The 14,287-nt window shown below is 43.8% G+C and overlaps 1 protein-coding gene across 1 annotated transcript in view; it reads right to left on the reverse strand.

Annotated features, from left to right (window-relative positions):
* Positions 1-14,287, reverse strand: part of foxp4 (forkhead box P4) — a 55,317-nt gene that overhangs the window by 22,592 nt on the left and 18,438 nt on the right. The window contains 3 exon segments of the mRNA XM_034532001.1: positions 262-400; positions 3,933-4,079; positions 7,101-7,223. Of these exon segments, the coding sequence (XP_034387892.1) occupies positions 262-400; positions 3,933-4,079; positions 7,101-7,223 (409 nt within the window).

Raw genomic sequence — 14,287 nt, forward strand, 5'->3', positions numbered from 1 at the left:
AACCCACCAATCAGGTTTCCTTTTATCTTTTATTGGCTGATTAACTTAACAGGCTTCACATGCAGCATTGGGTACAGGCCTATGTGTGTGTTTGAGTGTGCGCTCAGTTATGACCATGTGTGTATGTATGTTTGTCAAGGTGTGTCTGTGTGACTGAGTTTTGTATGATTAGGGTTGTGTACTCCGTATGAATGTGTGTGTGTATGTGTGTGTGCGTGTGTGTGTGTGTGTGTGTGTGTGTGTGTGTGTGTGTGCATGTACCTTGCTGCAGAGACTGCATGGCAGCAGTGGGCTGCAGTGGGACCAGGCCTTGTCTCTGGAGGTTGAGGATGTGCTGCTGCTGAAGCTGCTGCATCTGGATCAGCTGCTGCTGGAAGGCCAACTGCTTACTGCCTAACTGCTGGGGACCAAAAGACAGAGGTTAGAAAAGTTTTCAAGTCATGTATTACTGCATGGTATCTTGAACCAGATCTTTATCCAGTTTTGTATTCTATCATTTTATTTAATCTTTTAATTCTGAAATTATTTATATTAATTCTTAAATGAAATCCCTAAAAGCAATATCTATAATATTTCTAAAATAAAGCACCCACTGGTCCTTGTTCAGATAGCAACCAACTAAGGTATTTGTCCAACATTTGTTTTAATAAGTCCTCTGCTAATTTTGGCACAAAAACATGTCAAGCCATGAAAAACACCTGCAGATATCTGCTTGCACCCATTACAAAATCTGACAAGAATCACATTTTGTGAAAGTGTCACATTTGTTAATTGTAGTTTTGAACTAAATGCCAGATTTAGACAGCTGCCCTTGATTTTGTCTTTTTTCTTTTACATCTAAAAGGAAGCCCTTCCCTGTTCTGTTATTATGATTTCAATTGCTCTGCTTGTCCCATTACATCATTCAGTCTCAACAAATTAAAGTATGAAGTCAACTAACACCATATAAAATAAATAAAAGTCCTGTATTAAAAGGGAGAAAAGCCAAAAGCCAAGCTGTGAGGACCCTGAGGATGAAGAGAAGGAGGGAGGTTGAAGGGAGAGTGGGAGAGACTACATGGCGCGTGGCGATAATGTCGGTGTGTGTTATGGTGATAAATGTCCCCTTTCCTGCCCTCCCAGTCTGGGGCAAACCTGGTCTGTGCTGCGCTGTTTGAAGTCCCACCCGACCAACCCCCAAGAGAGATGGACTTTATCTCTTACAGATAACTAGTGGAGAGGAAAAATAAATAAATACAACTTGAGGAACTGCTCATTGTGTGTGTATGTGTGTGTGTAAGTGAGAGTGAGTGGCAGCCTGGAACTCTTTGAACAGAGAGGATCTCACAGGAAGGGCAGATAGGTCACTTCCTTTCAGACTTGGTGCCTGGGGAGAAGAAGTGTGATGGCAGTGTTTTTGTGTGCAAGGTTTGGGAGAGTTGTGCCATTAGGGAGGTTTGAGGGGGTGCAGAGGAGTAAGAGCAACAACTATTATTTCAAAAGAAAAACAGAAAAGAATAAAAAAGAGGAGAAACACATTTTACTCAATGCAAAGGTGTTTGGTTTCAGCTATACATTTTCATTCTAATAGAAAATGTTTACTGTATTTGCTGGATATCAGTGGCTACAGGCAATGAATCTACAATAAACGAAAAGTGGGGACAATTCTAGGACCACAGAAATATTTTTTTCAGGGAACCCATAATTTGTTGTAGTCCTTTGACCAGTGCAAACTTTGTCAAATGCAAGATTACATGATTCAGTTCTTTGAAGTAAACTGACAAATTCTCATTTGTTGCAATAAACGGTCTATCATGATCAAAGTGTCGTAACTGAACCGTTTCCTCCCGTCTTGCTCTTTTCCTTCTCTTTCCAGCCCTCCAGCCCCTCCTTTTCTACTTGTCTGTCCATTTTATATCCTCCACCCCACCCCCCTCTCTCGTTCCCTCCTGAGATATTGCTACGGTTCTTTAAAACACACATTGTGTGTGTGTGTGCCTGTGTTCTGTTTACATTAGCTGTGGCTGAGTGGCTAAAGCTAGCGCAGTAACAGGCTGTCAATGTGATTTATGAGCACATCACACACTGTCTGAGCCTGCCAGTCACACATATAGCAGGCCACTTGCAGACAGACAGCCGCACGTACGCATACACATACACACACACACACACACACACACACACACACACACACACACACACACACACACACAGTGAGATGGACTCTTGCAGACAGACACACACATGCACACATCTCTTGTGGTGGTCAGAGTCACTTCATTAAGCTGACTCCTGAACAGTCCCAAATGCACCAGCGACACACACAAACACTGACTCAACATGCACATACATACTCTTTCTTTCAATGCATCACTTCCACGCAGACAAGAAAGTGACGAAGAATTGCAGAAAAGAAGGAAAAGTGCAAAAAGTCTCCGCCACTCAAGCACAATTGGCAAGGAGAGATTTTCTTATTTATTCTCCGTCCTTTCTCCTCTGTCTTCTTTGTCTCTTCCAGTTCTCTTGTTTTCTGTTTGTGTTCAGGGCCGACTGGAAGTTGCTTAAAATCCTCATCCACAAACGGGTCTGCCTGACACTACTCTGACCAGCAGTTTTTAGCTAGACATTATTCTTAGCTGATTGCTGGTTATCTTGCACTGTTGGACAGACTTACAAACAGTACACACCTTACATTAATGAAACACACCCCCTGCCTCAATATCTGACAGCACCTGCTTGACCAGGAGAGATACGAGAGGTGACTAAAGAGGTGTTTTGGGTTTTGATTGAGGGTTTGCTGTGACTGCTGGAAATGGCCTTAGTCATATCAGCTGTATGCAGCTCTGTGGAGAGGCATATTCCCTCAAGTGTATGTGTTTGTGCAGTGAACCTTCACACATCAAGCCTCTCCCCCTCTGCATGTAAGTGTAGTTCTGTGACCAGTGTTTGCACTTGTCTAGTTGTTACAGGACAACAAACCTGAAAACTGGGACAGCAGCGAGAAGAGAGGAGAAAGGGAAAGCAAATCAGACACCCTCTCAACATGCGAGTCAACCACAACTGGTTTGCTTTGGTCACGGTCGAGTTGGTCGATCGCCTTCGGCGAGGAGGGGGGCGATCTGCCCACTGGGGGGGGTGAGGAAGAGGAGGAGATATCTAGGATGTGTCTCCTCATGCGTTTATCAGAAAAGTCTCACGAGGTCCTTCTCCCTAAGTCGGTCTTCTGCATGGCCCTCTGTTTGTTCGGTAATTCTGGTGAATGAGCATTCGTGTAACACACATTTTTCTGTTATACGCATACAGTACACACATGCACAAACACACCCGCAAACCCACACACAAACACACACACACACACACACAGGTTCTGCTTGATTGAGATCCTCTTTATTTGATCCTCTGATATCCTACTGTACCACAGCGGTGGTTAAACATTGTACAGTGTGTGAGTACTTCTGCATATTTGTGTGTGTGTGTGTGTGTGTGTGTGTGTGTGTGTGTGTAAGAGACAAAAGAGAGCAAGGGAGGCTCCTCATGCTGGCGGGGTTAATTGACAATTAAAAGACTGGCAGACCCTTCCTACAGAGAGATTTCTCCTCAGGCTGAGAGCTGAAGGCATACAATGAATACTTTGGCAGGGTAGTGTATGGCTTAGCACAACACTCCATCGCTGCCTCGACATGGCATGCTGTTGGAAGAAATTAAAATCCATATTCACTAATTCTTGTATTGAGACAAGATTGTACACATAACACTAATCTAGAGAAATGGAGGATGAGGAGAGAGAAGGGAAACGAGAGTTAATATATGTATTCTATACATTAATTAGATCCTCCGTGTGATTTTCTTTCCTTCTGCTGGCTCCCATGTCAACCACTTTTACTGCATTTAAGGGCACTTGTGTATTTCAGAGTGTACTTGAGCTGAGTGAGTGTGTACTTGGTGAAGTTCACCTCTTTTGCCGCTTGCTTCCCGGCCTGTTGCTGCTGCTGCTGCTGCTGCTGCTGTTGCTGCTGTTGCTGCTGTTGCTGCTGCTGCTGCTGCTGACTCAGAAGCTGGAGATGCAACTGCTCTTGCTGCTTTTTGTAGTACTCCTGTAACTAGAGACAGACAAAGAAAGAGGGGAGGCAGAGGAGGAGAGGGGATGGAGAAATATGAGGCGAGTGAGTCACAACACACTTTGTATCAACCTCAACAATACCACAGTCGTCCAACACTGAAATGCCCAGCGATTGTCAGACACTGTAACTTGAATGGGAGTCTCAAGGAATTCAGTAGCTTTCTATTCCCCTCAGCGAAGGCTGCAGTTAATGGTTGTGTGGCCGTGTGCGGTTTATTGACAAACCCCAGAACACAACAAGCAAACACAGACCTGACAAGGAAGACTATTGAAGAATATTATGGCGCTATTATGGTGTGTCGATTTGTGTTGGAAAGTGATACGGTGTAATGCTGAACCTGCTTTGATTATTTAGCTCAAACGGTGCATCTGTCCATCTGGGGAGAGGGATCCTCCTCTGTTGCTCTCCTGAAGGTTTCTTCCCATTTTTTCCTGTGAAAGGTTATTTTTGGGGATTTTTTCCTGATCCGATGTGAGGTCCTGGGACAGAGATGTCGTATGTGTACAGATTGTAAAGCCGCAAATTTGTAATTTGTGATATTGGGCAATACAAAATAAACTGAACTGAATTGAATGTAAGGATCTGACGATGGCACAATGTAGATGGGCAATGGTCCAGAAATACATCTGCACACACACAAGCTAATATAATCGGAAAATATTAAAAAGCCCTGCTCTTCTCACGCACGCACGCACGCACGCACGCACGCACGCACGCACGCACGCACGCACGCACGCACGACTGAGCAGCACTGTACTAAGCCTGCAAGAAAAAAAGGCACACAGAGATATTCTTCTGTGAAATGTTTTAAGCCAGCTCTTACTGTATGTACTGTACTGATGTCATAAAACAACTGCTGGGACAAAGTGTGTGTTTGTGTGTTTGTGTGTGTGTGTGTGCATGCATGCGTGTGTGACTGAAGTTTTCTGCACTCTTATGTGTTTTTCACTTTAACTATCATTTTCTGGAATTAACTGGATTGCAATGCTTACTGGAATCATTTTAAACTACAGTGTGCACACACACACACACACACGCACACACATCACACACACACGCACACACACACACATGTGCCACAGTTTGTCTGTTTGTTTGAGTTACTAATCACTAATTTACTCAGGAAGCTCCATTAAGATTCTAATCTTGCTGAGAGGACAGCAAGGCTGAAAGGAACACTCACACTGACCACAGTGTGAGTGTGTGTGTGTGTGAGAGAGAGAAGTGGTAGGGGGGGGGGGTCATCCTCTTGAGAACAGCCTGTACATGTGTCCGTCTGCAGTTTGTCTTTGTTTCATGTTGCGTCAAATGTTCAAAGAGGCTTTTCAGTAGAAATGACTTCACAGTGCTGTAGTTGTTTCGGGCTCTCGTCCACCTGACCCCACAGTGAGCAGCACACCACTGCCCATCGACTCACAGTCTGTGTAATATGATGGTCCTCCTCTTTTTATGCAAACATTTCCAGTTTCAATCTTATCCCAGCCATAGCTTAAATCTTACATAATTTACTGTTCTTTTGTTACTTTTTGTCCTTCATTTATTTTAAATGCACAACTCATTCCTTCTTGCTGCTCTTTCTTTTCTTTGTTATCTGTCTCTCCTCTCTTTTATCACTCCTTAGGCCTGAGTTAATCTCTCTTTTCCACGTCACTAGCCCTGATCGCCTTCTCATCACAAAGACAAATGCATATGCAAGCACACACACACGCGTGCGCACACACACATTCTTGACTGGAGAGTGGTGAGTTGAGGGAATAATTAAGTAATAATTAAGGTATTTTTAATGATTTGATTCAGTGGCTCTGTGCATTAAGAGTATGTGTAAGTGAGGCACTCAGCTCTCCAGCTTATTACCATGACCTTGACTTTAGTGAAAACACTAAGAAATAAAGGTAGATTAGCTGTAGCATAAGTAAAGGTTAGAGGAAACTTAAAGGTTAAAACACGCACACGCATATCCACAAATTAGTGCCCGTACAAGCAGTGGGCCGTAAACCATACTTCCACGTTCTTCCACAATGCTGTATTGCCATGGGAATATGAAATGTATTGCTTCATTGAGTGATAAGTTGGTTGAATGTTCTGTCTGTGTGTGTGTGTGTGTGTGTGTATGTGTGCGGGTAAAAGTGCCTGATTTGCAGTCCATACTGTGGTTAATTAAGTGGGAGAGCAATGTATAACTCGGTGGTTTTAATAGTGGGATGTGAAATGTGTGTGTGCGTGTGTGTGTGTGTTCCTCGTTAGAGAAGAGCTGGTGAAGAGATTCTTAGCCATCTGTATGTCTGTTTCCAGAAAGCCAGCACGCTTCACATTTTCATTATTATGATACACGCTGTCAGATCTTCCCACTGCAAATCATATTTTCTCCTTATTAAATCTATGTCTGCTCTGGCCTCGCCTGCGTGTGGATGTACGCGTTTTCTAGACATCCCCTATGCATTAATTACTTCTCTATCCCCACTCTGTTAATAGTCCTCTTCACAGCCTTTACAAGGTTGCGTGAGTGTTGGTCGAGGCAGAGGTCACAAGTTGGTGCGGCTGGGTATTTGACAGATCGATTGTAGATGAAGAGTGTTTATTGGTTTGTGTCAACATAGCAACCCCTCTCTCACCTGCCCGGGCATCGAAACACACACACACACACACACACACACACACACACACACATACACACACACACACACACACACACACACACACACACACCTGAATCACTATAATTCACTGAGTGAAAGCTAAAAAGTGAACAAGTGTGCACTGTATGCACATGTGCACCTCAGGCGGGAGCATGCACATTCTCCTAACAACAATGCTAAAGAGGAGGGACTTGAAACTAAAATGTGTGTGTATAAGTAGAAATGTGGATGTGTATTTATCTTCAAAGATCTTGAATGAGATACAATCACACCCAGTGTGTGTCAGACACATCCTAACATGCCGGCCTGGTAACGGATCCAACGTGAGTGTGTGTGTGTGTGTGTGTGCGTGTGTGTTTCTCACCTGCTGTAGCATTAGAGCCTGCTGTTGCTGCAGCAGGGCCTGAAGCTGAGGGGGAGACAGGATCTGTTGCATCTGCTGAGGAGTGATCATCTGTGGACTCATCATTGCCATGGACACAGGCACCTACAAACAGCACAGAACATTTTAGATTATTTACACTTACATTCTAGCTTGCAAAAGCAGGAATGGCTTTGTGTGAAAAGGCCCGGAGGGCACAGGGAGCTTTAAGCATGACTGTGCCTGCAAATGATTGCTCCTCTCAAAACAAACAATGTGAATGGAGTTTGTACAGTATGCTGGTATGGACAGGTAAAGTTAGAGAGGAGTGTTGTCTCTTATTCTCTGTTGTCATTTACTGCTAAGAAAAGCTGACAACATCAGACAAAGCTAAATAGACAGACACATCCCAGCGCATACATATTGTTGACACTTTCATCCACAAGGCTGTCATTGTTACAAAAAAAGCAACTGGCAATTTCTGTGACAACAGGGAGATAAAAGGACAGCTATGCAATCTTCCAATAAAATATAAAATCTTATCTGCTTTTATAAATACATGATTAGGATGGCCTCCGATTCTCTTTCCACACAGTCAAGGCTGGATAAGAAGAAAGGAACAACAAAGTGGCTATCTGATGAGATGTCTATCTCATCAGATAGAGCTGCAGGCAGGCAAAGACAGAGCGACACAGGAAGAGAGAGAGAAAAAGAGGCAGTGTGAGTATAGAGAAACGTGGAGGATCTTGCACATGTGTTGTGCAAACACTCTTAATGCACATGCATTGTACACAGAGATGCAAAGCTGATGACAAACTAACCACATAAATCCAAAACTGAGACACTCACATGAATGCATAAATAAAGACCGTATGAATGAAAATCCACACAAAAAATCCAGCTGACAAAGTGCTTCTGTATTTATTAACTGTGTTTGAATAAACAATACGGGAAATTAAAGAGACACAGAAGTTCAGACACACAGAGAGATATTTAGGGCGAGAAAGGGAGTGAGACTGACTCTGAGTCTGTCTTCCCTCCCTGCCTACAAATCAATAAACTATCCTGCCTTCTCAATACAATAATAATAATCCTGCCTGTTGAGGGGATGGCTGCTGGAGTGAGCAAGAGAAGAGACGAGCTGTCACTGGTAAATTAAATATGTAAAGCTGATTTGACTTTGTAAACAAGATTGGCCATAAATACTAACACCCTCTTTCCCACCTGGCCTCTGTCCCCCTCCCCCTCCCCCTGCCTTCCGTCTCTCTTTCTCTCTGTGTCTGTCAGTGGACGGACACTCTGCCTTCATCAAAGCAGGCTTCCCAACTAAACACACTCCCAGCCACATGTAACGGTGAGGGGATAGACAATAAGGTATATATGAATGAGCTGAAGCACAAGAGTGTGTGTGTTTATCTTTGAGCTGAGGGAGATGAAGAAAAGAGTCAGAGTGGGGTGAGGCAGAGGAAGGGTGATGCCGTGGCAGTTGGTAAAGGAACAGGCAGAGAGGATGGGGTGGTGGGGTGTAGTGAGTTAAGGTGGGGGTGGTGATGGGTGCCGCTTGGCGTCATGCCAGCTTGCCGGGCCCTGTCAGTCTAAGCTGCCAAATGAAAAGCTGTAATTAATTGCTCTTGTGCATCCCATTCTTCCTCCTTGACAACTCATACATTCTATTTTATACACACCGCCATTGACATTTTCAAGTCACAGGCATAATAATTACTGGAGTTATAGCACCTTTCTGTGTGTTGGCTGACGCTCTGACGCCAGAACCAAATGCGCGTCGATGTGTGGAAGGGCTGATATACTGTCATGCATGTGTGTGTGCCTGTGTGTGCGAGTGAGCATGTGTTTAAGGGCTGAATGTGTGTGTGGCAGGCTGAATGCTGAGTAGTTAAGGTTTGATGCCATTAATTGCCCCTATAATCTAATATCACAAAGCGTGGTGATTATGGGGCACGCGTTGCCACCGCCATACGACACCGCCAGCCTGAGAGCGCCGCCACAAAACAAAAGCCTTGCCATTAGCGATTTGACGGGCCAGGACAAAAGCGCTTCACAATGCGGAATTATATTTTCATTCGGCTTTGTCTCTCCCGGTGAATGATTTCTCCCCTTTCATTGGACTGTGAATAGGGACAGTCTGGAAAGCCGGGCGATTTGAAGTCAGCCATTTATTAAATGCATTTAATTTTTTTCCCGCTGTCGGCCCATTTTTTTCATGTTGCATGTTAATTTAAAAGAGAGAGATGCGTGGTAGATTATTGGGAAAGAGATGAAGTTTGGGGGTGGGGGGAGTGAATGGAGGAGTGAGCAGAGAGAGGGGAGAAGGAAGGATACCATCCACACTCAGTGGAAGAAAGGACAGGAGGCAAAGGAAGAAAGGAACTAAAGATTGAAAAATGGAGAGATGTAGAGAAAACACAACTACCCTGCAGATTTGACAGAGCCTGAGATGGTTGCAACAGTAAAGACACACACACATGCAGGTGAACAATTGCACAATCCTGTACAGTACGTGTTTGTTAATTGTGAAAGTTGGACCACCAATACCATTAGGATTTTAAAACCTAAGACATCACCCCTATAGTTAAAATGCAAGAATTAGTCATAAAGTACAGTACGCGCACACACACGCACGCACACACACACACACACACACACAGACAGACACACACACACACACAGACACACATTGCTGAGGGGTCAGTGGCTGACAGAGGTCAACCCGTGTCTTGGAAAGAGGGAGCTGGGGGTAGGCAGGGAAGGAGGGAGGAGAGGGGGAGCAAGAGACAGCCTTGTCGTTTACAGTGAGTGGAAGCGTAATTAGAGGGGTTGTTTGAAGAGGGAGTTTAACTGATTAACAAAGGAAGAGAGGGAGCGAGGGAGTGCCCTGAAGATGGGAAGGAGAAGGAGGAGAAAGGCATGGCGTCCCAGAGGAGCAAAGACAGAGAAAGAAGGGGGATGTAACTTGCATTTCAATGAGCCTCCATCCCTCTCTCCTCTCCTCCCTTGATGACTTTTCATTCTAATGAGGAGGAAAGCCCCATTTTCCATTTCAGATGAAACCTCAGGACTAGACTATTTGATATTAAACCAGCATGCAACTGGGGGAATAAGTCCAGTGTGGCTCAGCACCATGTTTATATAGAGTCAGGCTGGTTTTACGATTGAATCTTCTCTAATTTAGGAGCAAACTTTAGATTTCACACCTTCTCCTTTTTTCTAATTTAGAAAAAACATAGCGTCACTTAATGTATGCGTGCGCACTCCAAATCATCACATTTAAAATAAAAAAGATGACACAGAGAAAGGAAGACTAAAAGTGCAACATCCAGTGTGTCCTCAACAGGTACATTTACTGCAATAGTCATTCACCTCATTTATGCTGGCTCAAAAATGTACAGCCAGTCAGTGTGTGTGTGTGTGTGTGTGTGTGTGTGTGTTTGTGTGTGTGTGAGAAAGAGAGAGACGGCGTGGTGAAAGGAGGCTATAATCAGAATCTAAACAGGCTCTCAGTCTAAATGATGCGGGCCCTGCCTCTGGGTCTATGGGGACACGCAGGGGAGAGGGATAATTGAAAAAATGACAGAGGAGAAAGCAGGAGGAGGAGAGAGAGGTTGACACAGACCTCCTCCACCCCTCCTCCTTCTCCTCCTCCTCTCCTGGTTGGAGCAAACCCCAGTACTGTGTATCCTTGTCACTGAGTATTACCACCTCACCCTCTAAGGGACGCTGCCTCTCTTCCTGTCAAAAACACACACACACACACGCACGCACACACACCCACACACACGCACACACACACACACTCACGCGCGCACACACACACACACACACACACACACACACACACACACACACACCTCCATGCACATAACCTGTGCCTCTGTATTCCAGTCTTCACTCCATAATAACCTGCTATAACAATTTATTTTCTGGCATCCTTCTTTAGAAATATTTAAATCCTTCTTGGATATCACTATTGCCACAAATTTCCCTTCTTCTGGTTGGACAGTGGAACAAGTTTTGAGAAATTTGAGAACATTTTGAAATCTGTGCATATTCATGCACACAGCAACTGCATGGCCCTCTTCTCTTCTGCCTCCATAGCTGCCTGCAGGCTGTGGGGGTAAATGAGAGCCTCCCATTTAAAATACAGTCATCACTGTGCTGTGTCTTGGTGTTGCTTTAATGGTGTGTAGTGAACTTCCCTCTTTTTTGGTTGTTTATTCACCACTATCACTTATACCCTCTTTCCCTGCAGGTAAACAGCCTGTCTGTGCTCATCGTGCCAAGAAATGAGGGGAGAGCATGGGGTGGGAGGGGGATAGAGCAAGGGGTGTAGAAAGAGAGAAGCAGAGGACTGAAGGAGAATAGCATTTGAGTGAAAAAGAGAAATAGAAGGAGTGCCCACTGTGCTGAGAGCGTTGTTTGGAGCTGAGGGCCAGGCTTCCACTGGAAGTAAAAGGGCCCCATTGTGTGTGGTGAGTACCCCTCCTCCAGCTAATCTGCAGTGGGACGAGGGGCCACATTACTCTGGAGGGAACTGATGAGCGAAGCCAGGTGGGGTTTGGGGATGATACAGGGATCTTACTGCCAATTTTTTGCTTCATAAGTCAGTCTGTATCTACAAACGAAATCTCAATGTGTCAAAGGAAGTTTGAGTTTTATAAAATCTTTGTGTGTATGTTTATACCTATTACTAATTGCCTTCACATCACATGTATTGTTGTGCTAGCCACAAGTGCAAGCATGTGTTGTATGCCACTAATATAATAACAGGCTGCAGTGTTTGTATTAGCTATTTGGGGAGGTGTACGTTATTTTGCATAAAAGCTTCATGTAGCGGATAGCATATCATATGTTCAATAAACATGTGGTGATTTGCAATTTATTACATTGTTTTCCAATTTGTTTCACGCTCCACATTAGGCATAGACTTTTAACGAGAGGGTCGTTTTATACTAATAATATTTGAAATATCATAAAATTATCATAACAGTATATCTGGCTGATTTAACAAATACAGGTAGACAAGTGTGTCTTTTGATAGGTTTCCAAGACCAAACTGAATTGGAGAAAATGAGTATGGATGGTAGTGTGGATGCATGCATGCAAGGATGGATGAATAGATGAAATGATAGTGTGAGGGGGCAGACGGACCTGAGCCCACAGAGGAACGCAGGCTGCTGAGTAGGGAGTTGGGATCTCAACTAGCCTGAGCTGGGCCTTGTTCTATGCTCACATAGGCACACATACTCATACACATACACAATGCATTTTAACGCACATAACAGTCAGCTCTCCCTGACAGGGCCAGACAAATGAAAAAAACTTCAGTGAGGACAGTGAAAGACCAGCAAGTTCAAGTGGAAAATCCACCCTCTCTCCCCTTGTCTGCCGCCTCCCTCCATCTAACGCCCCAGTGGTTCAGAATAAAAATGACAACACATTTCAGAAACACACACACATGCGCACACACACATGCGCACACACACATGCGCACACACACACACACACACATTGGGAAGTGTGAGAGGCCGTTATCGACCATATTTCATTACTGATTTCACTCATGTTTCAAATCACAAAATAAGAGTTTCACACTTCAGTGGCCAGACCGAAACCTCTCCTCTCCATCCTTCCTCTCTGTCTGTTCACCCCTCTGCCCAGAGCCAAACCCATTCCACTGGCTGCTCAACCTCTTCCCGTACACCCTTCACAAACTGTCAGGACCCCATACTACCCTCCAACACACACATGCGCATGCACATGCAGCCCCAATTCCCTCCACATCAAATAGAAGAAACTGCCAACTAAGCACTTTCATTGAGTGGACAAAAGGAGTGCTTTGGGAAAAACACTTTGAAAGGAAATAAAAGAGAAGGAGAGAAGGAACGCTTCAGTACCGCAGACTCTGGGGGGCTAAACACTCATCTTTCCACATACTTTTGTTGATTAGTTAAAAGACTTTGAACCCTGCCTCAGAATCCTTATGTTCAGTGTTTTTTCAATTTCAAATGTAGTGGTTCAAATAAGGCAGCTAGGCAAGGCAAGAGTCTATTTAGCAGCATACAGTATATATATATATATATATATATATATATATATATATATATATATATATATATATATATATATATATATAGAAAACTGGTGAATTAGGGTTGTAATATTGATTGAAGTATTTTCATTGAAATAAACGTCATGACTCAGTTTCTTCCTCCCGTCTTTCCAACGTGACTCCCTCTCTTCCTCCATTCCACTGTGCTGATGCCAGCCCTCTCCAGAGAGCAGAGAGGCAAGCTAATTAACATATCTCTAATGAGTCTTTTCATTTTTTTTTCTAATTAAACGAGCTCCTCAATAATACATGAAAACAGGACACCACGCTATTCAATTACATAGGTATGGGCCGCGGCCAAGCACGTGTGTTAATCTCTATGTGTGTATGCCAAGTGGCAGTGTGTTAAGTGTGCCAGGCTGTGTCTGCCAAGTGGGTGTATATGTGTCTGCTTGTGCCCACCCAGTGCATGAGCGTGTGCCAAATGTGCCCATTGTAGAGAACGTGTGGCAGGTCATGGAGGCATGCTATGCATCATGCTGGGTAATCCGCCAATTGGCACTCTGTCTGCCAACTGTGTGTCAACCAATTCACTTGGTCGCACGCGTGCCTCGACCAATTACGGTAACTGTGGTTAACTATTTCCAATACATACGACAAACACACAGCTAAAGAGAGAAATTATCCAAATACTGCAGAGGGCACGGATATCCCTTAATGTAATATTTCACAAATGAAAGGCCTTTTTTACTCAGAAAAGACTGCTGAATGAAGGACATAGAGTTACTACTATTGATTTGTTTCAACTTTTTATTAACAATCCCCAATTTGTTTTGCAATAGCTGTGTCTTGAGTAAACAATCTTAAAAATCAAGTTAGTTTATTCTTAAACTATTGTCGAATAGTGTGTGACAGACTGACAAGACCATAAGCATAACAGTCTTAGTAACATATCCATTCAAATGGTTATTATCATCCACCAAATTATTATTATTATAAAGTATTATTTATATCTGTGCTGCGTGAAATTTGTTTCTAACCTCTAATTAAAACTCAAAATAATGTTGTTGCACACACTAAATTGTTCCTGCAATTGCCTGTCTAGAGACTTGAGCTATTGTTG

Source organism: Cyclopterus lumpus, chromosome 5 (genome assembly GCF_009769545.1).
Source record: "Cyclopterus lumpus isolate fCycLum1 chromosome 5, fCycLum1.pri, whole genome shotgun sequence".
NCBI lineage: Eukaryota > Metazoa > Chordata > Actinopteri > Perciformes > Cyclopteridae > Cyclopterus > Cyclopterus lumpus.